We start from the raw sequence: 27,246 nt of genomic DNA on the forward strand, positions 1-27,246 counted from the left end.
AGATCTTAAAAATAATAATAACAAAAATAGATTGAGGCTGCATTTGGAAGTTTCATGGACGTACACGATCTCTGCAAACACGGGAACATCACCTGGTACACAGACACCTAACGGGAACTGAGGAAGCCTCGGGCCTGAGGCCGAAGGAGCTCCTGGTATTTTAAGCAGTCTATAAAAAGCCTGCAGCTGCACGGCCGCAAGCGCAGGCAAACGCTCCGTGTGTGTGCTCCGGCATCGATCCGCGGCTGCACGTGGGGCATTGAGCTAGCCAAAGCACCGAGTGAGCTGAAGCGAACGTCGGAAAGGGCAAAGGAAATCTGAGATTTCCACCCAGCCGAGTGTCCCTCGCAGGAGCAGCCAGGTCAACGCGCTGCACTCCCACGGCGGGGAGGCATGGGGTGCTCTCCTGACCCCTTTTTTCTGGGGTTAGCCCATCACGAGACACCCGAACGCCTCCTCCAGGAATAAAACACTTAACCTTTTTGCGGCAGCGCTGCAGGAACCCGGTTTTAAAGGGGAAACCTGGACCCGACCCCAAGGGCTTTGACTCGCCCTGCTCATGCAAGTGGTGCTGAACAGCTCCGCCACGTGCTCCTTGCTCCAGGAGGGGGTTATCTGCACATTTTGGTAACCATGATCCACCACCAAACATGCCCAGAACAACCCGAGAAGGCATCGGATTCTTTACTCACCGGGTATTTTGCTTTTGCATCCCTCAGAGTAAAAAGATCAGGAAAATAAATCCCCTCCAAGAAAGCCTCTGCCTCGCTGAATTAAATGTCTGGCTCTCCACAGGGAGCGCAGTAATTGCGCTGAGGCCTTGTTCACGCAGAGACAGTCGAATCAACAGGAAGGAAAAATTAAAAATTAAAGACCTGTATTTTAATTAAGCCCTCTGGAAGTCAAGAATAATAACAGATGCATCCACAGCTACCGGGGCTCCAAGCACAAGATGGGAGCTGGGGCAGGAAGACTCCAGCTCCCTACACAGGTGTCCTTTGCCCATGTTAAGCGCTGTGAAGAAACCGTTCCTGGAGGCAACCTCACTCCAGGAACGCTTTTTCTGAGCTCAGTACACACCGATCAGCTGGTGGAGGCAAGCAAGGCACCTGGTCACTGTACGGTTTCACTGCCCCGGAGGCGCTTTGGCAGTCCAGGACAGCAAGCAGCCTCCTACCCCGATGCTTTCAACCTCAACCTCGAGTGGTTTGCTCTCGAGCTGACACTTTACATCCAAGACAGGCCCAAAATAAATCGTGAGCCACTTGAAGGAGAAGTGGAGGGAGACAGCCGCCTACACACACACTTTCCCAGATAAACAGAGCCATTCTGCGCATAGCTCCGGGGCGGCTGTGCGGGCCGGGCCGGAGCGAGAAGCCCTGCACAGCATTTTTCCAAGGCAGCTGCTAAAGCAAGGTATGAACACTTGCAAAGCACTACCGACCAACTGCACACGCAGTTTCCTACGCCTGTTTTGCCCGGGCAGAGGGGTACAAGATGTGGTTGTACTTGTTGCACTCACGTGCTAGATGCAGGGCTCGGTACTGGCCCAGGGGAATTAGCCTGGGGAGAGAAGCTGTCCTCAAATGTCACTGATGTGTCACAGCAAGGCCGCTGCGGGTATCAATGGCAGAAAACACAAGAAGAGATGTTCTTCACTCTCCAAGGCTTATGAGCTAATTCCCTCAAATTATTTCATCTTGGTCCTGCTCTCTGGTAGCCTACAAACCAACCAGGAACAAATTAAACGAGACAGAGGTCGAGCACACCAATTTCCTTCGTGCCAGAAACATAACTTGTGCAACTCGCAGAGATGTCATGGGCCTGGATCCGCAGCCACCTTCTCCTTCCTTCACATGTCCCATCGAGCTAAACAGCAGGCTTTAGTCAGCTGTTTTGGCTACAGATGCATTCAAGTAAGCTTTAAGAAGCCAGGAAACAATTGCACAGCAAGTATTTTTCATTGTTCTTGTTCTCAAGGATCTTGAAATCCACTTCCCAGCATTAACAGAGAATTAAGCTCTTAAGATTCTCGAGCCTAAGACCCACAGAAGTGCTGCAGCAAGCAGGTCTTGTTCAAACAGGTAAGAGGATGGCAGCTTATTTTATGCAACAGGCTCTACCCAGGACCTCACAAGGACACACACGCATAGCCAAACACTGCCTTTTTACTGCTGAAATACTGTCCCACTCACTACAAATGGATTGCAAATGTTCTTGCTCCAAACTGAGCTCGCAAAAGGGGCGAGGGTGTCAAAACTTTGCAACGTGCATCATTTTGAAGAGATCCTAGAATTTTGCAGAGATGCCTTTACTATTTGAGGAGCAGCACACAATTAATATGACACAATGCTGAAACCACAGCTGAGCTTCGATATTCCAATCCAACATTTCAGTGGGAAAATGCAGAGAGCTCTTTGCTCTTCCCTCGGCAGGCCAAAACATTGCTGCTTGGCTCTGGGGGGCCTCACCCGAGGCAGGATCCTTGCACGCCAAATAACTTTATCACCAAACGTGGACTTGACGTATTTAATTGACACGTCTCACTTCACAGTGCTTCAGTCATCTCAGAAGGAAAGGGCACTGCAAGGGGTTAAAGTGAAGCCTCCACAACTCCAACTACTCTTTCCAGGTAGCCAAGCGAAACTGTGTGCTAGCTGGCAGCCGTTTCCCACCACATCCTGACTACCTGACCAAGACCTGAGGTCGCAGTCACATCAGCAGGACATCAGCCCATTTGTCACCACTGCTCGCCTCCAGCTACATGCTCAGAACTGTGCTACCGAGAAACTGAAGCTTTCCTTCCCTTCAAGAAGTTGTTCCAACAAGAGCTGAAGCTGCTTTCTTCACACATTCGGTGACCTCAGACACCATCTTGGTTCTCGCACATTCAGCTCCTTGAACTTCATTTTGATGGCTTCACATCAATCTACAGGACAACTTGGAGGAAAAAACACCAAGCAGGGATTAGGTCCGTTTCTCAGACAAGCGATGAAGCACAAAGGAGTTTGTCTATCTCACCTACGTGTTCACACCATGTTGCTGCAAAGCCAAGCACAGGCAGGAGATGAGTTAAACACACCTTTCTCAGCTTGCCTCTTCAAATCCACCACCACAAACAACCGCATGGCATCCTGACACGAACTGAGGAGCCCTCAGTACTGGTGGATTAGGTTTGACTGATGTTTTAAAAGTTTGGAGGGAGTAGGAAGGTGATAGTAGCTTTAAAGACTAAAGTAAGCAAACAGTGAAAAGCTGATTGAGGGTTAAGGTTCGTCTGACAGACTGTCAGGATGACATTTTCTATACTGTGGATGACACAAACACGTCTGATGTTTGTCATGCTAATTTAGTGGTAGCTGGAGTGACCCAAAGGCACCACTGCCAAGGAACAAGCAGCAGGATGGAGACAGACCAGGAACAGCCACATCCAGCTGACCGAAGGCCAGTGGTAGCCGCGTTTCTACCAAGCCCACTCTGGCCCAGAAAGCCTCGCAGCGCTGAAATGCCAGGGTCCCACCCCAGCATCTAATGAGAGCGGTCAAAGCTGCATGTCAGGGAGGGGGAGCCTGTACAATACAGGCTGGTCAGGCAATTTCTGGAGCCCGGGCTTCATAACTCAGCTGGCCAGCAACAAAAGGCAGGCACAACCCACTGCGCTCACGTGAGCCAGCTAGGGGAGAGGGCAGCTCCCCACCTTACAGATCAGAGCATACCCACATCGTGAGCAAACGAATCATGGCCCAAAACTAAGGGAGAATCTTGGAAGGAATGCAAAAACTGAATGGGTGGGTAGGGGGTGAAGAGGAGGCTTCCAGAGAAGGTCCAGCAGAGCGAGAGGCTCTGCATAAAGCTCTTACAGGCCAGAGAAATGGAAGGGGTAGAGAAAACTGATGCCAGCAGGAGCCGTGACTCGAGGCCCATGTCAGAAGAGCTTGCAGCACAGGGCTGCTCTGCATTACCAACCCATCACAGCGCTCTCTTCATCACCAGAGCTCAGGACCAGGAAGCCTCCAGAGAGGAAAATGGGCTAGGAAAGACAGACGGCGTCTTGGCACCCCTATATCAGGGCCTGCTCTCGGCCATGACCGATTTGCCATTTCTGCCTTATTTCCATCCACTTGGATTAGCTTCTATGATACCTCCTGGCACAGAGGCAAGCCGAACAGCCTGTTCTGGGGACCAGGCAGGATCATGGCAGATTGCCTCTCATTCAGCCATCCCTCAATGCACGAGCAACAGTCAGGCCTGGCAAGACCCTACAGGACATAGGCCTTAAATGCAGGTGCTCCTCTGACAGACCCACCTTACACCACTCCGAATAAACAGACTGTCTGAAAACTTATTCAGAGGGTTTTTATTGAGTTTTGTTCTTTCACAAGCTCCCTTTTCCCTCAGTGACCCACACAGGCCCAAGGCAGGTGGCCCATTCCCAATGCAGGCCATACTGCACCTTTGATTTAAGCCAGTTGCATTGAGTGCAAGATGAAAAGTTTTTTTTTTTTTTTTTTTTGCAAAGTTTGGCCTGAAATAAACAAGATGGGAGAACCACCCAGGCATAATTTACAGCCCAAATGGCTGCTTGCTTTTTTTACAGAGAACTCAAAATGTCCCGTAAGGGTGAAGACAGAGCAGCCAACAGCAGTGAAAAACATGAGCGAACTTTGATGGTACGTTTGGTATCAGCCAGCAGAGCAACCAAATATGCAAAGCATCCTGCTGCTGGGCTTGCTTTCAGACTGGAAGAACACTTCACAGATCCCAGCGCTGCTCTCACTGCAACACGCCTGCCATCCTGGCCTGCTTCCAGCCCAGGCACGTGCATCCCGCCGCCCTCATACCACGGGGCCAACGGTCCGCGCTGATCCCTTCCGTGCCCCACGTTTAATGCTCCTCTGCTGGCTGCGGAGATGAATGGGATGACAGTCAAAGACATAGGAGAATTCATCACCGAAGTTAGAACCATTTTTTGTGCACGATTCTCATCATGCCCCACGGCACCAGGTCATTTATGCACAGGTGCTTCACACAGGGGACTGCACTTCTGACAACTGATTTGCTCTCTGGCCACAGCTCAAAAGATGATTTCCAAGCCAAACAGGTTAAAATAGTTCTAAAAAGGAAGGTTCTTCTTTCTCAGCGGCATTTATTTAGGTTTGAATGGTGCCAGTTTTTACAAGGCAACAGCACACACAGCTGACAAAGCAAGCTCCATCAGCGCTAAATATAATCCACAAAGAACTCCAGATCCTGCCACTAAAGCTGGGGAACTCTATTCAGCATTCAACACATTAGAAACACTGGTTAACATCCCTCAAAACGGAACAAAACAACTCGGGTAAAGCAGCTAAAACATGCTATCCCTGGCAGATTTGCCTGCCCAGCAAGGAGGGGGCAAACTGAGGGGAGCTTTGCAATATTACCAGTGGTCAAGAAAGGGCTGAAACTGCAAAAGTACTCAGTTCCCCTTGGAAGAAAAGGAAAGAAAAGCCTCCTGCTGCCTTTGGTTGAGGCTGTGCTGTGCTCCACCATCCTCGCGTTGCTTCCATCAAATATTCTGGGCAGCGCTTGCTTATTTGCACACTGTCTGCAGGAGAGATAAGCCGGGAAACGAATCACAAAAGACCAGGAATGAGGGAGCTGGTGAGATTTTAAAAGCCAAATGCTTGAGGACATCAGCCTAGGCAACGTGGTTAACTGAATGGATAAAGTCGAACTACCACCGCTACCACCAGAGAAGGAACTTCAGCAGTAACCAGCAGCAGGATTTCAATTTCCAGACCCATCTAAACGGGACTGGAAAGGATTACAGGGAGAGCAGTGCCTAGACTGCTGTCAGGCACAACAAAAGCTCTGCACCAAAGGCCTTAAAAACTACAGAACCAGCCAGAAACGCACTAATGAGCAAAAAACTAGGACCTCTTGCAGTTTTTAAAGCTGACCTGCACAGGCTACTCGGCAGTGCAGCTGAAGCAGGTCTCACGTTGGCGAGGACTGTGATGTACCTTCCCCAGCTCCGAGGCAGGAATGTGCACGACCAGGCTGTCCCCCCAGCCTGGGGGACACCTGGGTTGCAGCGGGGCTGCGAACGCCTCAGGCTTTCAGAGCTCTTCTGATCCACTCCTAACAACACAGCTTCCTTTAAGGAAACCGCCAGTCCTCGGGTGATCTCAAAACGTCTCTCAACAACACTCAGAATACATCTTTTTTTCTCCCAATCTTTCCTTTCACATCTAAATATACCCTGCACGCTCTACTTTGAGGAGCCGCTGCTGAAATAAATAGCGCATGTTAGAAAATAACTCCCCACGTTGTCTATATGTTTTCTAAAAAAAAAAGAAACAACTACTCACAATTGAGATTTCACTGCATGGCTCACGGAAAAGGGAGGAAACCTGGCAACTCAGACTTTGCTTACCCTCTGTTTTGCAAGCTCACAGCACCTTTGGGCTTACCAGGGAAAAAAGGAACCACAATTTTTATGAGAGGAGTTTGGAAGATCTACCAGTACCAACTGTTTTTGGTGGCAGGCACAGCGTAGTGATTTGCTCCGGAGAAACATTTGCATTTGCTTAATATTCTAATCCTCTTCAGCAGCTGTCGGAAGTCGAGCTGGCAAGCAGAGATTCAATATTATTTTGATATTACATTTCTTCAGCACCACGGCTGGTGATATTTCATTCCTGAAAGCAGGAAGAGGCCAGCAAGGCAAAGCAAATGCCCGGGCTTGTTAGTTCAATTTGTCAAAGTATTTATTGAAATATCGGAGTGACTCGTGTAAGCGAGCAGAACGGTGAGCTGTGATGGACACCGCTCGGGACTTGTTCCGGAGCTCTGTAAGGTTTTTTAATGCTGCATACAAGCAATAAAAACAAGCGGTTCACAACAACCGTAACCCATTCAGTGCTCACAACCTTTCATCAGCCCTAGGAGCTCCCACCGAAGCCAGCCTTATCAGGTTAAAGTGGAGATGTTCTGCAGGAATGAGTGCAGATGGAGGTAAATGAGGCATGAACACGTGGATGGATGCGAGGCGGCATTAAGGCTCGCCGCTGGGAGAGGTTACCTAGGAGCACACCCAGCACGAAGACAGAGTTATCCACCTGTGAGCAGGACACACCACCAGACCGCTCACGGAGCACCAAGCCCACAGCCAGCCCAGGCTCAGCTCCCTGAAAACGCTCCCCTCTCAGACCTTCACCTGATGCAATCAGCTAATGCTCCGTGACGGCGATGCTCAGAGCAAAGAGGTATCAGCATCGCCTTGTGACCACTTCTCCTGTTTACGGATGAGTCAAGGAGCATCCTGAAAGCAGATACACACACTCAAGCTGTCCGAAACCACTTCTGTCACATCAGGGCCATCGGTGGGATGAGATAGGAGCAAGCTGTTGTGTACCACAACATATTTTGACCATCAGGACGGGATGTTTCCTTCCTTTCATACTTCCTTGACTCAAAGGATCGCACCCAACCTCTGATTTTTACCATATGACCACAGCCATTACCACATGCAGCAAGCTTTTTTTTTCGCCTAGTGCTACCTCCTCATGTCTTACAAGTAGCAGAACAATGCCTCCCATCTTAAGATTTTAGAACCAGCCTGCAAGAAGTCTCCCAGGGCTGTGGTTTGGCATGACAGCCAGCACCAAGGTAGTCAAACCCACACCTCTGAAGACACCACATTTCCCTACAGAGAACAATAAAAGGGTTTGGGGGGCTCTGGCATGTGACCCTGGCTGCCAGACAGCCAGTGTGGATTTGCTACCACTCTCTAGGTGTTTATTTTGAGCCTTCAGTGCCCCTGCTGTGAAGCAAAGGTCAGCTCATCAGCTCACAGCAAGCACCTCGAAACCGGCTGAAGGGAAATGAGAACTGAGGGGAGTGTGTGCTACGCAGAGATTTTACTAAGATTTTACTAAGAGACCTTGGTACGCTGCATACGTGAGAATTCTGACCCTGTGTGTATGTTCACAAACAGACAAATTACTGCGTCATTTCTCTGCTTTCACACTTAAATCAGCAAGAACACTGCATGTTGAGACACGGTCCCCAGGGACCGATGCTCGGCAGGGTCTGTATTTGCTGATGTGCCACCTCAAACACAGATCAGCTTCTACTCGCAGCAAGGCTGTTGGAGAGTGTGAATTCACTCACAGGAGGGAAGCCCAAAGTTCCTCATACAATAGGTTGGAAAATCTGGTGATAATATGGGAAGCAGGACAGCCCAGGAGACTGGCAGCAGGAGCAGCAGCAGTTTGCTAGCAGAGGACAGAAAACAGAGAAACAAAAGCTAGAGATGGAGCCTGCGTTCACTGCTGTGCTGCTTGAGAGGCCAGAACGGTGTGAGATGAGATGAACTGCTGAAGTTTCCTGAGCTTGGCGAATTGTGCACTCTAAGCTACACCAAACTCTGCCTTTAAACTGGAACAAGCCTTCCGTGTTGTCCTGACATCAATAAATCTATTTCATCTTACCTCTGAACAGATGCTGGCTCTCTGTATCGCTGTGATTCGCTCCCCCACACACAAATCCTGGCAGCACGGGGGCACAGGAACTGCAACGGAGTCCGATATGCCTGCAGCTTTCAGACACCGGGCTTTGTAATGCCCCATAAGGAGCACAGGATCACAAATGCATCTCGTTTGATGGATCCAGGGAGGATGGGGAGATGCAAAGTTTCTCCACATGGCGGGGAAGGTCGGGGAGAATTACCCAAACACGCCTTTGAACAACGTGCTGGAGAGCTGCAGCACGTAAGACTGGATATTCCTGATGCTTCAAACATCAATAAAACTTTTATCTGCTGCTTCCTTTGTTGAACCCCAGCTTTTACATACAGCGCAGCGAGAGCTAAGCAAAACCTCAGCTACGTACCCTGTTCTCGGGGCTGCAGCCATTGCATCTCCTTGGGATTTATCTTGCTCTGGGTAATTCCTCCCTGCACTCAGAGTAAAAGTCACGAGTGGTCAAAGCGTTCCCAGAGCTTCAGAGAAATCAAAGCCAAGTGTTTTCAACAAAATCCTCTTTTTGCTGCCACGTTCTGATCGCTTGGCTACTGGAACTGCAAACCTGTTCAGAGAGATGCCTTCACAATGAAGTGTCATTCAGAAATGTGTTTGCAGCTGTGCATATTTCCCCTCGGTCAGACAATCGGGAATTATACCTCAGCGCGTCCTTGTAGGAAAGAGGTGGGCTGTCAGGGGGACGGGGAGAGGGGGGAGAAAAAGAAAGGAATTTCTATCAAACAAAAGAGCTCCAAGAAACCGATGCAACTTTGCTGGGAGCTATTCCCAGCCCACTCAACATTTTTGATTGTATGCAGGCATACCAGAGCTCCAACAAGGGGCATTTTTCCCAGCTCAAATGTGAACCATCAGCAAATCCGGCCCCCACCAGAGAAAGAAACACGACAACCTAGTGGAAGCAAAGAAAAGGGGGGTGAAAGCATCCCATGGTTGGACTAACTCAAGAGTTTCTTCCGAGAGCCAGCCACGGAGGCAGCCTCACACACCTCTAGTCCCAGCTAAGCACAGCAGGACTCCAGCCTGGTTGTTCACCTTACGGACAGGGCAGAGCCATTTCCACCCCACTTAGAGGCACACAAGATAACAGGGTATTTTTCCCTGCCTCCTGAGAAGCCCTGCGAAGAGCTGTGTGCCTTCACCAGCATCCTCCAGAGGGTTTCCCAGTGCCCGTACCTTTAGGGTACGATCCTGGAACAAGGAAACACTTGAATCAACACCGCTGACTTATCACGGACTTGTTTTTTTTACAGACAACCAGCAGGACTTGCCATTTACACGTCAGAAAAACACGAGCGTGCTGATCGAAAGCCAGGCTGAGGAAATTCATCTCTGAAATCCCCTCTCCCCGGAGACAGCTCCACGTGCTCGCTTGAGCTAAACGCTCGCCAGGCTTCTCGCCCTCAAGCACATCCCCCTGGGCCAAGGGTAAAAACCACCAGAATGTTGTCCCAGGGAGCAGATTTATGCTCGGGAAGAAAAAAATCCTCTGCTCTGCTTTGGTATCTGCGAGCAACTGCAGATCTCGGTCTCACTGGGACCACGCACAAGCAGGCGGAGCTCATCCAAGCACCTGGAGATGCTCAAAGCCTACCCGTGAAGCAAGGACAAAGCCCGCTTGGTTGCTCCACTCCTTTAAGCAAAAAAAAAAAAAAAAAAAAAAAGCAGAATCTTGGCAGAAAGAAGATCCAGCTCCTGCCAGCCTGAAAGAGAAATCGGAGCACCTGAAATTGTGGCACGCTCTCAGGTGCGGCCCAGGGAAGAGGTGGAAGAGCAAACACCAGAGTTCAGCCCCCAGCAAGCCACCAGCGACATGAAATATATATGATCCACTTCTTGCAGTTCTCAGCTTTCCTTGCAAATCCTTCATTTTAAGGCACCGGGTGCAACTTGAGAGGGAAAGCAGCAGATCAGCTTTCTGGCAGGCAGCAAGCACGCGGAGATATTTTCAGGGAAGGGGACATTTTGGGACATTTCGGAACAATCCTGCTGGCAGTGAAAGCCGCCCAGCTGGGAGGAAAAGACCAGGGAGGAGGGCTGCAGGGCGGCCCCAAGAAAGCCACAGCAGACCCTTTAAAGTGTACATCAGAAGGGTGGAAAGAGCTTTGGGAGAATGGGATAGATGCAGAAGCTGGTGGCAAATGATGCTCCAACACCAGCTTTCTTTGAAGAAGGAAGCTCTTCCTGCTGTAGTTCATCTATTTAGGCTGAACAGAGATTCACACACCGGGAAAGGACCACGTACAGGACGGGCAGCTCCTGGGACAACAAAAAACCCTACAAAACCTCAGCAGTACCAGGGAGCATGGCTTCCCCCAGCAGCCAGCAGATGCAGTTGAGCGGGGCCGCTCCAGCCTTTAGACGCAGCCACGGCAGATGACCTAGTAAGGGCTTTTTCAGCCACATTTTCTATTCCCATCACTTCTCCCCACCCCGAGAGGTCACGCAGATGAAAACATCAACTTAACTAATGCCAGATGGGAGAGAAGTTAAGCCATATGAATCTCTGCTCATTATAAAATTACCCTCGTTCCTCGCAGAAACGTGGAAACGCTTACACTCACCGGCTGGCTATTTTGGACATAAACAGCAAACATTTCTGGGCTGTTTATAGCGTAAAGAAATTAAGTGCACATGGGTTTGACCATCTCTCCCAACACCACATGGCACACTCATGAAAAAAACAAGCCTGATTTAGAAGCTCTGCCAGGACCCCAACCTCCCCCAGGAGCCCAAAAATCAGGCTTATCAACTCGGTTATACATTTACTGGGTAAAAACTTAAGTGCAATTAATCTTGTCTTATTATTATTTTCTGCAGAAAGAACTCAATAGCTGTAATTTAATCTCCCTTCTGTGAGCCCCAAGATGTCAGCAAGGCAAGCAGAATTGAAACGTTCAAGTCCATTTTACTCCTGAATTAGATCAGTGAGGCCGAGGAGAGCTTCAGCACTGAACAAAGCACTTTTAGGGCAGGACACCCAGCCCTACGAGCGTCTGAGAGAGGGCTCTGCAGGGACAGAGCTGCTGGGGCTTTGCTGTGACAAGCAGAAGCTGCTTTATTTCTGCCACTCACCGTGTAGATGAAATAGGGAAGGGGAAGGAGCCCTGCTGCTGGGTCCCCACGGCCTGGAAACAAACCCCAGCATTGCTCTGCTGGGAACCCCGAGGTCCCCGTCCCCGTTACAAACCACCAAGCTGAGCCGGTGGAGGCTGCAGTGAAATCAGGACAGACGTGACGAGGTGGGAAAGGCTCTGCACGCGTATCTGGTGAGCTGGAAAGCCTGTCAGGAGATTGGAGCCCATGCCACCGGCACCCTTTTTCAGAGCAGCCCCTCCAGAGACGCGCAGATCGAGCTCTGGCGCAGCCCGCAGCTGGAGCGCGCTCTCCCCGAGGAAACTCAAGACTAACTGACCTCAAACGATCCTGCTATATTTGTAAAAACGTGTGCGAGGAGACGTCCTCCAACAGCCCTAGGACTTTGATGGGCTTAGGAAAGACAGAGAGCGTCTCGACGAGGTTCCTGCCGCAACAAGGTTAAGGACCAGCAAGCAAGCCAGGAGAAAGGAACCAGCCTCTCCAGCGTGGAAAACACAGCTCTGCTTTTAAAAAGGAGGACCTAAACCCATAATCCTATACCCAAACGCATCCAGAGAGATCGCATCCCTTCCAGCTGGTCCAGCAGGACCGCATGAGCTATTCACACGCTGACATTTCGAGCTGGGACAGACCTCCCCGCAGGCTCACTCCGCTGGTTGCAGGACGCGCTGCGAAAACGCTCAATGGGCAGCAAGCTCTCTGCAGCAGAAACACGGCCGAGCTCCTCCTCAGCTGACCCTCGGACGCTGCCAGGCCAGCTACAAAACCTGGTGGTGCTCTGGCTGGAACAGCCGCGTGCTGCAGGGAGGGGAAAACTGCCTGGAAATAGCCTCAGAGATCCCAGCCACGCAACCACAGCTACCGGGACCACACCGCTGCGTGCAGGGGCAGCCCCGTGCACCTAGCTGGGTGTTCCTGCTTCTCACCCACGCCACCTGCTAGGCTGTTTTTGTGGTGTTTTTGTGTGTTTTTTGTTTTTTTTTTTGCTGTGCTGGGATGCAGCAGATGGGCTGAGCGCCGCGTGTTTTTCTTTCCAGCAGCAGCCGTGTGCCCGCGCACGCTCCTCTCGTGGCACCGCCTGGCAAGCAGCTGCACGGCGAGGGAATCGCCCTGGCGCACGATCCCACGAGAGCTGCTCTGCGGCGAGGCACTGCCAAGCCACCACCTCACCGCGTTAACGAGCACCCAGCGGGGCCGACGTGCTCCCAAAGGCACGGACACCGCCAGCTCCGCGCTGCTGACGTGCCCCAACCCTTGTTCCCTCTGACTTGAAGCTGCATGTCACCAGCCTGTCACGACAGCACGGTCACAGAATCGGGGTGTGCAGTTTGGGATTGCTCACGGATGGGATGGAGCAGCCCTGAGCCTCTGCTGGGGCTCCGGAGCTGGGGTGTGCCCGGTGCCAGCGCACTCCCCGGGCTGTGCGCTCAGCAGAAAGGGGATACGGGCTGCTATCGGCTATATATAGATAAGGCTTCCTAAGAATCTCTTGACAGGGCTTATTCTCTGCTCTATATCTAGATCTGGCCGCCAGCCTGCTGGGAAACACACATCAGACGGCGTGTGTGCGAGCTGTGGCCATGAACGAGAGCGAGCCCTGCACTTTCCCGTGCAGCACCCCTAAAGCACAGGCCAGGACCACAGAATGAGCCCTGGGATTTTCCCCTATCTCCTCTTGCAGCCCTCGGAGTGTTTCCCTGCAGAGCTGAGGATCCCTGTAGCAATCTCTCTCCTGCATGAGAGATTTCCAGGCAGGGGCACCTCCAAGCCCTCGTGCTGCAGCAGTTTTGTCGAGAAATAAAAAGAGGAGGGAAACACTTCTGAACTGTCAAGCCTAACAGAGCAAAGGGATCCGATGGAAAGAGACAGAATCTTTCTCCGGAGGAATTTCAACAGCAGAGGAAAGCCTCTTGCTGAGCAGCGAGCACATGCCTGCCCTCACCCTGCGCACAGGCACGCACTTGATCCCCCTCCTGCACAGCCTCGCACCCTCAAACCCTCACCTCTCGGCAGCAACACGAGCTTAAAAACTCCGTCCTGGCTCACCAGGGCTGCTCCTTTTTGGGACAGAAGCAGCTGCCCAGAAAGACCTACAGGTTTTGGTTAAGCATCAGTACTTCCTCACCCCCTACTCCATTTTGCTTACCTTCTACAAGCTCCAGAGCACCTGAGTGCCCAAAAAGCGAACCAGCCACGGAGGGGAGTCAGATTTTACAGCCACCACACCGCCCCGAGCCCAGCAAACCTCGCCAGACACCAGCTGATTTTTACTTTTAACACACTCTTTGAAAATTATACAGCTCCAACCAGCCCGATTTTTGGAGAATCCCTCCTTCAGGGCTCCTGCGTGCCCGCTTCATCGTTTTAAACAAACGGGCAGTGAAAGGACCCACCGTCTCCTCGTGAAGCTGGCCGCGCGCCCTGCCAGCCTCCGCCTCGCCGCGCAGGGCTCTAATCCCATTAAACCTCGCCAGGAGAGGAGCTTCCCGCTCCCACGTTCAATTAGGCGTGTAAAGCCTCTTATCACCCGCACGTCGGGAGCCCTCTGGGCGAGACCTGCCTCTGGGAGAGGCGGCAGAGCCCATCTTCCTCCTGCTTTCCTGTGGAAACGGAGCTCCTGGAGGGCTCCCTCTCCCCCTCTCCAGCCAGGCAATGGAAAGGGAAGGGCTAACGGAGGGCCTGGCAACACGGAGCCCGCTGGCAGCCGGCCACCAATTCCATAGGAAATACCCTCCCTAGAAGGTCACCAGAGCGGTGGCAAAGTTTGGCCCGAAAGAATTGGGAAGAGCTGCCAAGCCGTGACGCAAACGGAGGCGGCGAGCAGCCCGGCTTCCTGCGCGAGGCCGGCACGCCGAGAGGCCGAGGGCTGCGAGGAGCACAGCGGCCTCCTGCCACGGCCCCCTTCTTGCTGTCCTTTTCTTTTTTTCTGGCAGAGAAGCGGGATGTTTTGTTGCCGGTTGATTAATCTCTCATGCAAATCACTTCGCTGCTAATTTGATGCGGACGCGAGCTCGCCACGGAAATCATCTGTGGGCTCGGGGCTGGTGAGAGGAGCAGCAGCAGCAGCACGGTCCCCTCCTGCCAGGGACCTGACCAGGGATTTGACCCCAGGGCTGCCAGAGAATGGGGACAGCCACCAGGGAGCCCAAGAGGAAGGTTCCTTGGGCACCTCCCAGCTGAAAGCCCCCTTCCAGAGCACCCCTGCCTTCTGCTCCCCGAAAAATCCCACCCAGAGACCTTTCGCCTGCAGCTTTCAAACTTTCCCAGACCCGCTCTTCATGCACGAGCTCAACCTTAGCTCAGCTAAAAGAAGACTCAGAATAGGTCTGATGGGAACTTTGACAAACCATTCAGCCCCTAAATGTGTTTTTTTCTCCGCTCAACACACGAAGCCAACAACTGCCGTGATAGGATTGAGGTCGGGAGCACGCGGGGATCACTTGGTACCTCCCAAAGGAGCGTGATTTTGGGCTGCTTCTTTTCCACGGAGGCTTCTTTTCCTCCTAAAACAGGACCTAGGGGCTCCAAGAGGAGAGGGGCCGTGCCTTACCCCAAGCATTTCGCTTCCACTGCTCATTTCTGGCTGCTTCTCCTCGCGCATCTCAGATGTTTCGCATCGCCTTAGCCAGCAATCTGTGTTGAAGCCTATCTGGCGCGCTCATTTGTATTCAGTTTCCTTCAGTGGTAACACACTATTCAAGCAAAATCAAAACAAAGCCTCCAAATAAGCGCTTGCAAGACGTACCTAGTCATCTGAGTAATTAGACGTCCTCCTGCTTCCAAATGCACCAAAACCCACAAGGAGCTCCCGAGGAGGGTGCCAGCAGCTCCCACCACGGCACCGCGATCGCCCGCGGCGGCACCCAGGGGTGAAGGAGCTGGAGGAGGCACAGCGAGAGGGGCAGAGCCGTGAGCAAACCCATGGATCTGCTCAGCTGCTGCAAACCCACAGCCTCAATCATTTTCTGTTGCCCCAGGGCCGTCGGCAGCAGGGCCAGCACGGAGCCCACGTGCCGCGAGGCCATCCCGCAGCACCGAGCAGCAACATCCAGCCCGGGGGACGGCTGCACGTGGGCTCTGCTCACGTTTCCTCACCCCACAGGCAAGCTACGGGGGCAAGGTGGCAATGAAACACTCAGGCAGCGCCCAAGCAGTGATCTCCAGCGTGTTTTTTTTCCAAAATTTCCAATTTTTCTTTCCTCTCCTTGTATTTGCACAAGGCATCAGGTCGCACTCACCCTGCCTGCAGTTCACTCCGCTCCACAGTCCAAGTCCAACCCTTAACGTGAGCTTTCTTAGTTATTTGGGAATTAAGGCAGTAACCTAAAGCAAACCCTGTCCTGAATGGGAGCACTGACCCTCCCCACCCCCTGTTCCAGCAGACCCTGCTGCCAAAAAATAAAAAAATCTTTCTTCCCAAGCCTATTTTCTTCCTCTGAACAGCCTCTGCGTGCTGCTTCCTCCTCCTGAGGCTCCCTCAAGACGGGACGGTAACCGTGGTCCTGCCATCCTCACCCACAGCTTCAGCAAGAGCACTTTGGGACAAAAAAGAAGAAAAAAAAAAAAAAACAAAACAATAATTCATAATTTTCAATGTAAGGAAACTGAGCGGAAGGGTTAGATTCTCTCAGCTGAGCATCACTCTTCATTTTTGTAGGTACAGGGAGAACTTTCTGTAAGGTAACCCTCCAGGAAGGAAAACAGCTCAAGCACAGAGGTAAGAAAAGGGAGAGGAAGGTAAGAGAAGGGAATAAAAGGAAGGCACCGCTCCCTCCCGGCCCCGAGCAGTTACACCCAGCGAGCAGGGCAGCCTGAGTCACGTTTCGGGGATGACTAAAGGAAAGTGCTCGCATTTCCGAGGCAGCCCCGTCAGGAACCCCAGGAGCTATACGTGCTGAAGAAAGATGTCAGGACTCATTTCTGCGAGCGGCAGAAGAGCAAGGGAGACCAGCACACCGCTGCGGCTTCCTTACGCTCAGACACAAACTCTGCAGAGGCACCGAGGCAGCCTTCCAGTTTTCACCAAACCTCCCCAAACCGAGCAGATTTTGGTGAATCAGGCGCCGAGGAGCGGTGCTTTCCTGGAAAAGGACCTGGGAAGGTCCTTTTTTTTTTGTCCTTAATCCAAAAAAATTAAGGAAGGGGGAAGGAAACAGCAGGAACCTGGGGGGAGCTCGCAACCGGTGAAATCCCACACGAGAGCCAGGCTGACACGCCGAGGCCCGCTGGCCTCCACATCCTCTTTTCACATCCCAGATGTCTGCACAAACACCAATTCCGAACGTTGTTTCCCCTGCAGGACGGTTTTCATCCCCATCCCTCTCACTTTAACCCAAAAAAACGTTAAAACAGCTTTGTGTAGCAGAGAAATGATTACACTGGGAACTCGAAACGCAGAGGTGGCAGCACAACTCGGGGAGCGCAGCCCGAAAGCCTCTCTCACGGCGACGTTTTGGGAAGCCTGCACCGAAATGCACCGCCTGCACCTAGCGTGGCACCGCAGGAGGCGGCGTGAAACAGCTGCAAACGGCAGAATTTCGGGGCCAGGCCTCGCACCCGGCTCCTGCGACAGCATTCGGACACGGCACAGCTCTCACAGTGCGGGCAGGAGCCGCAGCCCTGGCTGCTTCTGCCTTCAGCTCGGGGCAGCCAAACCCTCTGGGCACTTTGGGGACATCGCAGCCCCGCAGCACGGCCCGCGTGGAGGGATGGGCACTGGGACCGGCAATGGGACCCGCTGCCACACGGAGCAGCCCCCGTCCTCACGCCGCGTTTCGGGGTCATCCCCCGAGCTGCAGAGCGAGCACGCCGGGTCGGGAGCTCGCTTTGAGATCTGCAGGTATCAGCAGAAATGGAGATGCGGGACCCAAAGTCCTTGACGGTGACGGGCGCTCGTCGCGGGGGGGTTATTTTATATCAGGGACCGCTGTTATGAGGTTGGGGGGGTGGAAACCCCGCTACCTTGCTGCCCCATGGGCGAGAAGGGTTTCAAAGCAGCCTTACAACAAGGGGTCCGTGCCCTCTGCACACCACAACACGGACTCGTGCTGGAGCCTGGCACCCCAAAAAAAAACCCCAAAAGCTCCCCAGCTGCTCCCACCCTCTCCTATAGGGGCACAGACCCCAAATCCCCCCTGCAGGACCTGCAGCTGTAGGGGCTGGCTGCAAACCCCAAGGTTTTTCAGACCCGCCGCAGGGCTCGCTCACCCCAAAATGCAGGATTTAGGGTTTTTTCCCCCCAAATTTAGGGTTTTTTACCCAAAACCCCCCCTCCGGTCAGGGCAGGGCTGCAGGCTGCGGGTGGCGCAGGACATAGCGGGATGGGGCGGGTGGAGAGCTCCCGGGCTGCTGGGGGGGGGTTAACCCAGCGGGAAAATGGGGTGAAAAACGGGGAAATAGGGCAAAAGCAACGGGAACGGAACGGGGACGGCACGGGAACGGCACCGGTAACGGGCACCGGGAGGGGAAGGGAGGGGAAACGAAGGGAAGGGAGAGGGAAAGGGAAAGGGAAAAGGGGAAGGGAAAGGGGATGGGGAAGGGGGAAGGGAGGGGACCGGGCACCGCCACGGCCCCCGGGACCCCAGAACGGGGGCTGGGAGGGGCGGTGGCGGCGGGGCGGGGCTGGGCTCCCCCGGTGCCGTTACCTGGGGACGCAGCTGGGGCTGGAGCCGTCGATCTCCCAGGTGGCGAACAGGTTCATGGGCACCGGGCGGCCCAGCGCCCCCGCGCCCCCCGGCAGGCTGAGGCGGCCCCGCTCCGCCGCCGCCGCCATGGCCGCGAGCACCGGCACCGCGCCGCCCGCCCCGCCCCGCCCCCGGCGTCACGTGGGAGGGGCGTGGCCTCTGGGGGAGTGGGCGTGGTCTCGCTGCTGGTGGGCGGGGCCTCGCTGCGCCTAACGCCACGCCTGTGTTCGGTGAGACCACGCCCACTCGCTGCGACCACGCCCATACGGTGAGGCCACGCCCATATCTCACAGGCCACGCCCACCACACCGAGGCCACGCCCGCCCGCCGCCGCCACCGCCCCGGCTGCGCCCAAACCGGAAGTCGCCTCTCTCTCCGCCAGCGGAAGTCGCCGCGGCACCTTCCGGCCAGCTCAGTGCCGGCGGCGGCACCGGAGGAGGAGGAGGTAGTGCCCGGGCGCTGCGCGGCGCTGCCCCGCCCCGCCGCGATGGTGCTGCTCACCATGATCGCCCGCGTGGCCGACGGGCTGCCGCTGGCCGCCTCCATGCAGGAGGACGAGCAGGTGGGGCTCAGACAACGGGCAGGGCCCGCTGGGGTCCCGGGGCCGGGCGGGCGGGCGGGGTGTGCTGCCCGTGCAGGGGGGGTAGGCCGGGGGTAGGCCGGGCCGGGGGGCGCCCCTCAGCCGCGGCCCTCAGCCTGTGCCTCCTTTCCTCCCTCCTTCCCTCCGCAGTCCGGCCGCGACCTGCAGCAGTACCAGAGCCAGGCGAAGCAGCTGTTCCGCAGGCTGAACGAGCAGTCGCCCACCAGGTGCACGCTGGAGGCGGGAGCCATGGCTTTCCAGTGAGTACCGGGGGTGCCGAGGGGGCAGCCCGCTGCCGCTTCTCCGTCTGTGGCTCTCAGCCCATTTTGTAGCTCTGCCTTTGCTGAACGCAGCATGGGTTCTCCTCCCTTTAAGCATTCTCTGTTAGCTTGGGTCCTGTCTGCCTTCATTGGGTCCTCTCTACCTTTCACCCTTCCTATCTTCATTGTTTTCTTTCTACCTTCTGTCTTCTCTTCTTAAAAAGATGCTCCACACTTTCCCCTTCTCTTTCAGTAAGTCTTTGGTAAAAGCAGGTTGGCATTATCACCGTGAACCCCTTCTGCACAGGACTCTGCTCTCCATAAGAGCATACCTCGTAATGCATCCCCTTCCTGGGCCAAGGCACACAGGGCATCCCTGATTTATTTCTTCATTATATTTGCCAAACGTGTTTTTCACACCTGCTACGTTTGTCAAATGTGTTGCATGTAATTAATCTCCTTAACTATTGGAAAACTCTCAGCTTAAAAGCTCTAGGCTTTCTGCAGTAGCACATCAATGAAGTAACTCAAATATAAAGTAAGGAAAGCCTGCAGAGAATGTGGGTCAGGCACCCTTGGTCCCCAACGAATAGCAATGGGACAGGGAAGGAAAGTAGGAGGAAGAATTGACAGCCCGTGAAAGGCAGCAGAGCAGGCTCATCTTTGAGAAGAGGAAATGCTTCTTTATGTGACCTGTAATTAGCAGAATAATTGTGGGAGAATTGATTCAAACCCAAGGTCTCGTCAAGTCTCAGAGTTATGCTACCAGCAGGAATCCGTCTGTTAGAGAAGGAAGCCTCAGTGAGGCTGGGTGCTGTGTGGGGTGGCCAAGGCAGAGCTGTGCCAAGCATTGCTGCATGGCAGTGGGGTTGTTCTCTGTCCCCAGACCCTGGTGGCTGGGTAGATGGCCTCCGAATCCACGACATCTGGCTTTAGTTCTGCCCTCATGTACTGAGGGCCCTTCAGTGCCTCTCCTGCCCGACCCTTTTCTGAAGTGTTCAGGGATTCGGCAACGTGAGGAGACAAGAAGAGGAGATTTTGGGGAGAGCTGTCTTCAGCAGAAGCCACGTGGTCCCCAGGGCAACTTTTCTTGTGGTTGGCTAACGTACAACGACTGCTGCAAGATTGTTTGGTTTGGCTTTTCCCTTGGCTCTGCTTGGCTCAGACAGGGAGCTGTCGTGGTCTGATTGGAGAGGGTGGCACTGATTGGGGTTGTCTGCCTGCTCTTATCTGCTGTAGGGTTTGGGTGCTGTTCTCGGGGTTAACTGGGGAGCGCTGCTCTGTGTCTTCCTCCTAGAAATTAACACTTGATAGAATTAAAAAGTTTCTAAGAGTTCCTGTGGCACAAAAGAAGTGCTGCTTCTTTTCAGCTGGGCCGTTAAGGCAGTGCAGAGAAGAACGCAATCAGATCAGAACATCTCCTGTGGTAGTGGTGCAGGAAGGGGAGGAAACAGGGGAGTTGGAGATGCTGAAATAATGCTGAGGGCTGTGCTGTGAGTGAGCACAGCGCGTCTTGTGTTCTGCCAGGTCAGAGCTCCGACTGCTGAGGGCAGCACAGGCCAGGGCTGAGCCGTTTGTGGTGCGAGAGGAGCGTGGCCGAGCTTGCTGAGGTGGCAGTGGACGTTTTTAGCTTTGTCACCTCGGAGGAGAGATTGGTCGTGGTGAAGTGTAAAGCTCACAGAACGACTGCTGAAGTGATGGCTGTAAATATAAGGCGCAGGCTTCAGCTCCCAAAGCTGTGTCACCCTCCCAGCCACAGCTCCTGGAGGAACACCATGTGCAGGAACACCAACGTAGCTGCTGTGCTGCGGGTTGCGAGGTGACCTTTGCCTCATTAATGGCCTAAGGCTCCTACCTGTCATGTCGAAAGCAACCCTTGGTCATTGCCACTGATAGCAGGTCGAAGGATAAAGCTGCTCTCTCAAAATCATCCAAAACGAGGAGAGGAACCTGCTGGCTGTGCTCGGGTACAGAGGTTAGAACTGGCTGACTGCAAACATTGGCCCCAGCCGAGCAGACTGCGTGCTTAGGCGCTGGCTAAAGCTCAGAAGGTGTAAAATTCAGAGAGATGGCTGTGCGGGAGCGCTGCTCTGCTCGGGGGCTGAGCCTGGCAAAACTCTGCCTCCGGGGCAGAATGAGGTGTGCTGGCTTACCCTGGTGCTGAGGGATGGACTTCAGATCCAAGGTATCACCTCGGGGAAAAGCAACGGGGGATACTGGGTACTCGGAGCCAGAAGCAAGTTGAGTGAGGTGCATTTGAAGGGTTTGGAGTGTCTGGAAGCACAGCGGGGACCAAGTTGTTCTATAAGCTTGATGCAACTATTAATACAGTTTTTAAGCTACTTATTTAATGACAGTGCCCTCACGAGTAGGTTAATTCTCTAATATGCCATTAAGCTCTGCGCTAACGAGACCGCTACGTAATGGCCTTGTACAGAAAGTGAGAGGAAGGTAACGTACAAGTAATGTTTAAATTTCATCTTGAAAAAAATAAAATTTTCAGAGCGTATCCAGGGCTGTCTGCCAGCTCCACTGCCTTGGCTTTGGTAGAAATGTTGCTGCCTCTTCTTGTATTGGCCAGCTGAGGAGGGAAGTGGAGGAAGGATCACCCAGCAGCAGGCAATTGCAGTGAAACCCAAAGAACATCAGGGATCTTGGGGCTGATGCCATCCAATCCCTTACTTCAGTAGGGTTTTTAGCTGACTCAGAAGGAAACACCCCTCCCTGTTCCCTGTGCTGAGCGTGTGTGCTGGGGAAGCCAGCAGGGCCCCTCTAGCCCCAATGTTTTATTCAGCTGCCTTTGAGGTGCACGTGGATGGCAATGCCCCACTGACAGGTGAGTGCCAGGCAGAAAGGAGGCACCCAGAGCCCCAAAAGGGCAGGTGGGAGCTGGGCGCCCTGTCAGAGGGTTGAGACCGAGTTCCTGTGTGTGCCTCAGCCTCGTGGCAGGGCTTTTTGTTCGTGGGCCTCAGGAACTTGGCTGTGTGGTGATGTTTTAGAGCTCTGCTTGGCCACCTTCCCCTCTGCTCTGCTGGCAAACTCTCTTGTGCTTCCCTTCTTCCAGCTGCAGCAGCATCCTCCCTTTTTGTTCTGAAGTTATTACTCTTGTTACGGGTGTTTTGTTTTGGTGATACTCCCAGGCCAACTTTTGAAGGTGAAGGACAGAAGCTGATGTGTCCAGGTGCAGGGTATGAAGAGTGATGCCGGAGAGGATGGACCCAAAACCACTTGCTTAATTCTGTCTGCTCTTCTCCTAGCTACATCATCGAGAAAGGGGTTTGTTACCTGGTCCTGTGCGAGTCGGCGTTCCCGAAGAAGCTGGCCTTTGCCTACCTGGAAGATTTGCATTCGGAGTTCGATGAGCAGCACGGCAAGAAGGTGCCGACGGTCTCCAGGCCCTACTCCTTCATTGAATTTGGTGAGTTCTCTCTCCAGGGGGCTAGTTAGGAAACTTTTTTTTCAGGAGGCAGCAGCTGCAGGATGCTCACCAGCTTGGCCGGTGGAATTGGCAGTTTGGCCTCTTTTTAGCGCTAAAGAAGCGGGTGTTTTGCGTGAGGAATGCTTGTGAACAGAGAAATAGCAGGAAAATGGTAAATGCCCTTTGCTTCAGATTTCTCTAAGGCTTTTGGCTCGTCTCCAGCGCATGTTTGCAAGCAATCTGTTGGCTGTCTGAGCACTGCTCCCACTCCCTTGGCAGCTGGGCTGCTCTCCGTTCCGTGTTTTCTCCACGTTGCATCTCCAGGAGGTGGTGTGGAGCTACTGAGGTGCAGTAAGGCTTTCTGATACGGCGCCCTGGGTGAGAGGGAGTGGGATGAGAGTGCGAGGAAAACCAGTATCCATCAGTGTGCTGGGAAGGGAGGGAGAACTCCCAATGGCTGCATTGAGGTCTTGTTTTCCTGCTGGTGTTCCTTCCATTTACAGTGAGAGGTGCATTAACCTGAAGTTGAATGGTTCCACCCCCATGCCCTTTTTTGTCTGCATTTGAGGGTGTGTTTCTGGGAACACAATTCTCCAGAAACCCTGGGGGGTTTCACAGAACACCCCTGTTCCATCAGACCATTGACTGGAAGTGGTGGTGGGTCCTTCAGCTGAAGATGTAGGCTAAAGAAGGGGCAGCCCAGCTCGTCTTGCAGGGCAATCAGGTGCTTTTGGGGAGATCGGAGCTTCCCTCTGACGGCCCTCTCTCGTTCCAGACACTTACATCCAGAAAACCAAGAAGCTCTACATCGACAGCCGGGCGAGGAGGAACCTGGGCTCCATCAACACAGAGCTGCAGGACGTGCAGAGGATTATGGTGGCCAACATTGAGGAAGTCTTACAGCGAGGAGAGGCACTGTCAGGTACCGTCCGGCTGCTCTTCGGTGTGTGGTTCCTCGTCCCCTCCATCAGCTGGGTGGGGAGAGCATACCAGAGGGAAAGGTTTCCTAATTCCTGGGGAGAGCAACGGGCTTTGGGTTCTCCGTTTGGGTATGGTGCTGCTTCTGGGTGAGAATAGTGTGTCCCTGCCTCAGGTGGCTCTCATCCCAACAGGACAAGCACCAGAGCACTGCAGACAGGCACAAGGCGTGCTGCCGTGTGGTGTCTCAGCTGCTCCAGAGACCCTTACTCAGTTAACCCAACGTTTGGGGATCACCTGGTTGGGTTAATCTGCCCTTTCTCTGCCCTTTCCCTCCGACAGCTCTCGATTCCAAGGCCAACAACCTGTCCAGCTTGTCCAAGAAGTACCGCCAGGACGCCAAGTACCTGAACATGCGTTCCACCTACGCCAAGCTCGCGGCCGTGGCTGTGTTTTTCATCATGCTGATCGTCTACGTCAGGTTCTGGTGGCTGTGACTTCCTGTCGGCACCAAGAGGGAAAGCCGGTAGCCTGGCAGATGTGTGTGTGTGCGGGACACCGGTCACGGGGGATGTGCATTAGAATCCACGCAGGACCGTCACCTTGATGCGAGTGGCCTGAAAATGTTAGGTGGCACCTGAGTACCACACTTGTTAGCGAATCCGAACCGTAGGTGTAAAGGCTTGTTGTCTGCAGGCTTTTCCTCCGAGGCAATTTGCACTAGGGTGCTGTCGCCGCTGACCTCCCGAGGCTCTGCACCCCTCTGCGGGGCGAGCTCTGGGGGCAGTCAGTCGGTGCAGTTTAGCATAATCAACCTTCGGCGTCCTCCTCTTGAGTAGCTCTAGTGGGAACTGGACTCTAATGAACATTCCTTGTGTTGGCAATGGTTGTTTTTTTAGAATCTGGGTCTGTGTGTTTTTTTTGGGGTGGTTTTCTTTCTTTTTTTAAGACGACTCCCCCGTTTGAAGGCAAATACTGCTCTGTACATATTACAGTAGCTTTCACCTCTGTCAAGCTAGCTGTTGTTGAGTTTTCTGTCTCTGACGTACTTTCAATTGCTTTAGGAACAATTGGGTGGTAAATAATGCCTTAAATACATTCTGTCTAGCACTAGGAGAGGCAGTGAAATATTACCGATTCCTACAAAATTAGACTGCAGGTTTTGTGTCCACTTTCCCTCTCCTGGCAGCTGTGTATGACGGTATGTTTCCATGTGATTAAAAACAGGGTGTGTAGCTCAAGTGCTGTTGAAGCGGGCACAGTGCAAGCGATGTCAGCATTGTCTGTTTGTTTTTTCCCTTCTATCTGCAGATTCACTGCATTGTTTCCTTCCTCTTTGCTACACTTTCCTTCCAAAACGTGTCAAACTGCCAGCATTTCGGCTCTGGAATGCTCGTTTTCTTTCTCCCTCTTCCACCCAAAGCAGCCAAAAAAGCAAAACTCTGAATGTTGTGAAGAAAAGGCAGTGTTTCCTTAAAGAAGGCTTGAACTTTACATGAAGGATTCGAGAGGATAACTGTAAAACAGTGGAATCCTTTGGAAATGCCACCTTTTTTTCCTCTGGTCACCCTCTCCCTACCTCACTTGGGAAGTTGAAACTATAGGTGAATTAAAACACGTTATGGAGCAATAGTGTATCACTTCTTTCTCATGGGCCAATCTCTCTAGTTCCAGTGTAATGTGATTATTTTTTATTGTTGGTCTGGCTGTGCTAGGAGTACGATTTTATCTCTCAGCCTTTTTTTTTTCCTTTCAACTAAAAAACAGCAAAACCCCACAGGTCTTTCCCCTCTTCTCTGCACTCGAGTGTCTCTCTAACGTGGTAGGAAGCAGGCACTGTCACAATAAAGTTTCAGGGTTCCCCAGCACCTTTTAAAAGCACATTGTGGTGTAGTTCTGGGCGTGTAAACGTGACCTGGAAGCGTTTCCTGCCCCAGGTAGGGATCAGGGGGCTGTTGTCCTGCCTGGGAGCACTGTGGGGCTGGCAGGGACGCAGTTAGCACTCATCCATCAATCCCCCTAGCCACTCTGACCTGCCACGTAGGCTGAAATCATCTGTTTGCTGCATGATGCCAAGTCTTATGTTGTAGATTGCTTTACGATTACCGTTTTTAATCCTGACACGGGGTGTCCCTTCTGGGTGGCTGTCCCAGCGCTGTGGCTGTGTGATGGAGGTGGGCAGACACCGACCGTACCCCGATTGTTGTGACCAGGGGGTGATGCTCCTGCAGCGACCAGCGGCTCCCCGAGCAGCTGCCCGCTGCAGCCCCACTGTCAGCTGCGAAATAAACGCTTCTGAAAAGTCCCTCGGCAGCGTGTCTCGTGTTTTTATCATCCCTGAGAATGCTCTTTTTCCTCCCGGGGGCACAAGGGGGTGAAAATGACCCCGTAGTTAACCCGCAGCTCCCTGGCGCTGTGCCCTGCAGCCTGAGCTGTGGGTGCCAGCGCAGGGCGGGAGCTGCAGCCTGCAGATGGCAGTGCCTGCACGGAGCTGGCGCACGGTGCAGGGCCCCTCCAGCTCTGACAGGGCTCTTCCTGAGGGTGCTCTAACTTGTTGCATTGCCCTGGCCTCCCCGGGAGCCCCCAGCATTACTGGCCCGAATTATTTCTCAAAAAAAAATCTGTTTTGGGGTTTGCTCACTACTTCCAGAAGTGCAAAGGCTGTGGTGTGTGGCACGGAAGGACTGGAACTGGTGTGGGGACAGCAGTTTGCACCCATCAGCCCTGCAAATCCTGTCCCCTGCCTTCTCCTGTGCCCCTGCGGGTGTCACATCCGAGCCAGCTGTGTCTGGCACAGGCTGTGGAGCATCTTCACCATCGCTGCTCCCAGACAGCAGCGGTTTGGGCGCTGCAGGGTTTTGGTTTCTGTGTTTATTTGGGCACCAGCTGCTTCCCCTGCCTTCAACCCACTCCTCGCACTTGCAACCCCCTTTTTCAGACAGGTTCTGAGAAAAAACAACACACATTTGGCCTCTTTCTGGGGTCATGGGGGTGTTTGGCCTCAGATGGTTTCTGGCAGCTGCTCTGCCGTGACCAAATGTCCCGGTGGCACCCAGGGCTTGGGTTCAGCCCTTGCAGGGCCGGGTCCTTGTCCTCCCTTCCTTGGGGGTCTGTTTGGCACCCTGGGCTCTGTCTCTGTGGGGCTGGTAGAGGATACCCTGCAGAGCGGGGCTGGTGGGCTCGGGGGATGCCCACCCCTCCCCAGCCTGTCCCCAATTTTTCCCTAGTTCAAGCACAGTTGGGGTCTCCTGTGGGGCATGGGGTCCCCTGTGGGATGTGGGGTACCCTGGGGTTTGCCGTGCACGCAGCACCGAGCCCCACAGCGGCTGCCCCCAGCTGACTGTGGCCATGCCTGAGCAAGTAAACTCACTGGAGGGGATAAATTAGATCATATTAATTAGATCAGTTAGGTCGGGGGGGGTCCTGGTGAGCTCCGTGGTTCCGAGGAGGGCACCGGGACCCACGCCACGGGGGTTTCTCTGCCGTGCTGGCTGCCGGGAGAAGCCCAGCGTGATTTTGAATCATGGCTCGTAAAAACCCCTTGCGGCTGAGCCCTGGCGCTCTGCTCAGAGATGATAAACCCATTTCCTGTGTCATTTCTTTTTTTTTTTTTTTCCCCTTCCCCACGTCGAGATGCTGTTAGCTCTGCCTCCCACCAAAGCCCTCCCCAGGGGCTGCCTGCTGCCCCGGCACGCTGCAGCCCCTGGCACACCACCCGTGCTCGCAGGGATTGGGACTCCCCGGCACGGCCCGGAGCTGTAAG

The 27,246-nt window shown here is 53.5% G+C and overlaps 3 protein-coding genes across 12 annotated transcripts in view; 2 read left to right on the forward strand and 1 right to left on the reverse strand.

Annotated features, from left to right (window-relative positions):
• PACS2 (phosphofurin acidic cluster sorting protein 2) overlaps window positions 1-18,396 on the reverse strand; it is a gene marked incomplete at its 5' end in the record, with an annotated part of 69,212 nt that extends 50,816 nt beyond the window's left edge. For 7 of the 10 annotated variants that reach the window (XM_084527080.1, XM_084527082.1, XM_084527079.1 and 4 more), the window contains one exon: window positions 18,269-18,393. In XM_084527080.1, the coding sequence (XP_084383206.1) occupies window positions 18,269-18,324 (56 nt within the window). Of the gene's footprint in view, window positions 1-18,268 lie in introns of all 10 variants that reach the window. The other 3 variants (XM_084527076.1, XM_084527075.1, XM_084527073.1) reach the window with 1 other exon arrangement.
• Window positions 1-27,246, forward strand: part of NOTCH2 (notch receptor 2) — a 259,660-nt gene that overhangs the window by 143,638 nt on the left and 88,776 nt on the right. The gene's annotated exons all lie outside the window — the stretch shown is intronic.
• On the forward strand, window positions 18,666-25,788 carry SEC22B (SEC22 homolog B, vesicle trafficking protein). Its single transcript, XM_084527109.1, has 5 exons — window positions 18,666-18,869; window positions 19,038-19,147; window positions 22,405-22,565; window positions 23,341-23,487; window positions 23,826-25,788. Exons 1-5 carry the CDS (start codon window positions 18,795-18,797, stop codon window positions 23,978-23,980), a joined length of 648 nt encoding a protein of 215 aa, XP_084383235.1. The 5' UTR covers window positions 18,666-18,794; the 3' UTR covers window positions 23,981-25,788.

The sequence above is a fragment of the Aythya ferina genome (genome assembly GCF_964211825.1).
Source record: "Aythya ferina genome assembly, chromosome: 8".
NCBI lineage: Eukaryota > Metazoa > Chordata > Aves > Anseriformes > Anatidae > Aythya > Aythya ferina.

Excerpts from the sequence above, each read along its gene's own strand:
- SEC22B (XM_084527109.1), top strand. The coding sequence starts at position 18,795 with ATGGTGCTGCTCACCATGATCGCCCGCGTGGCCGACGGGCTGCCGCTG. Across the intron at positions 22,566-23,340 it reads CTACTCCTTCATTGAATTTG|ACACTTACATCCAGAAAACC; the intron begins GTGAGTTCTCTC and ends CTCTCGTTCCAG. Across the intron at positions 23,488-23,825 it reads GCGAGGAGAGGCACTGTCAG|CTCTCGATTCCAAGGCCAAC; the intron begins GTACCGTCCGGC and ends TCCCTCCGACAG.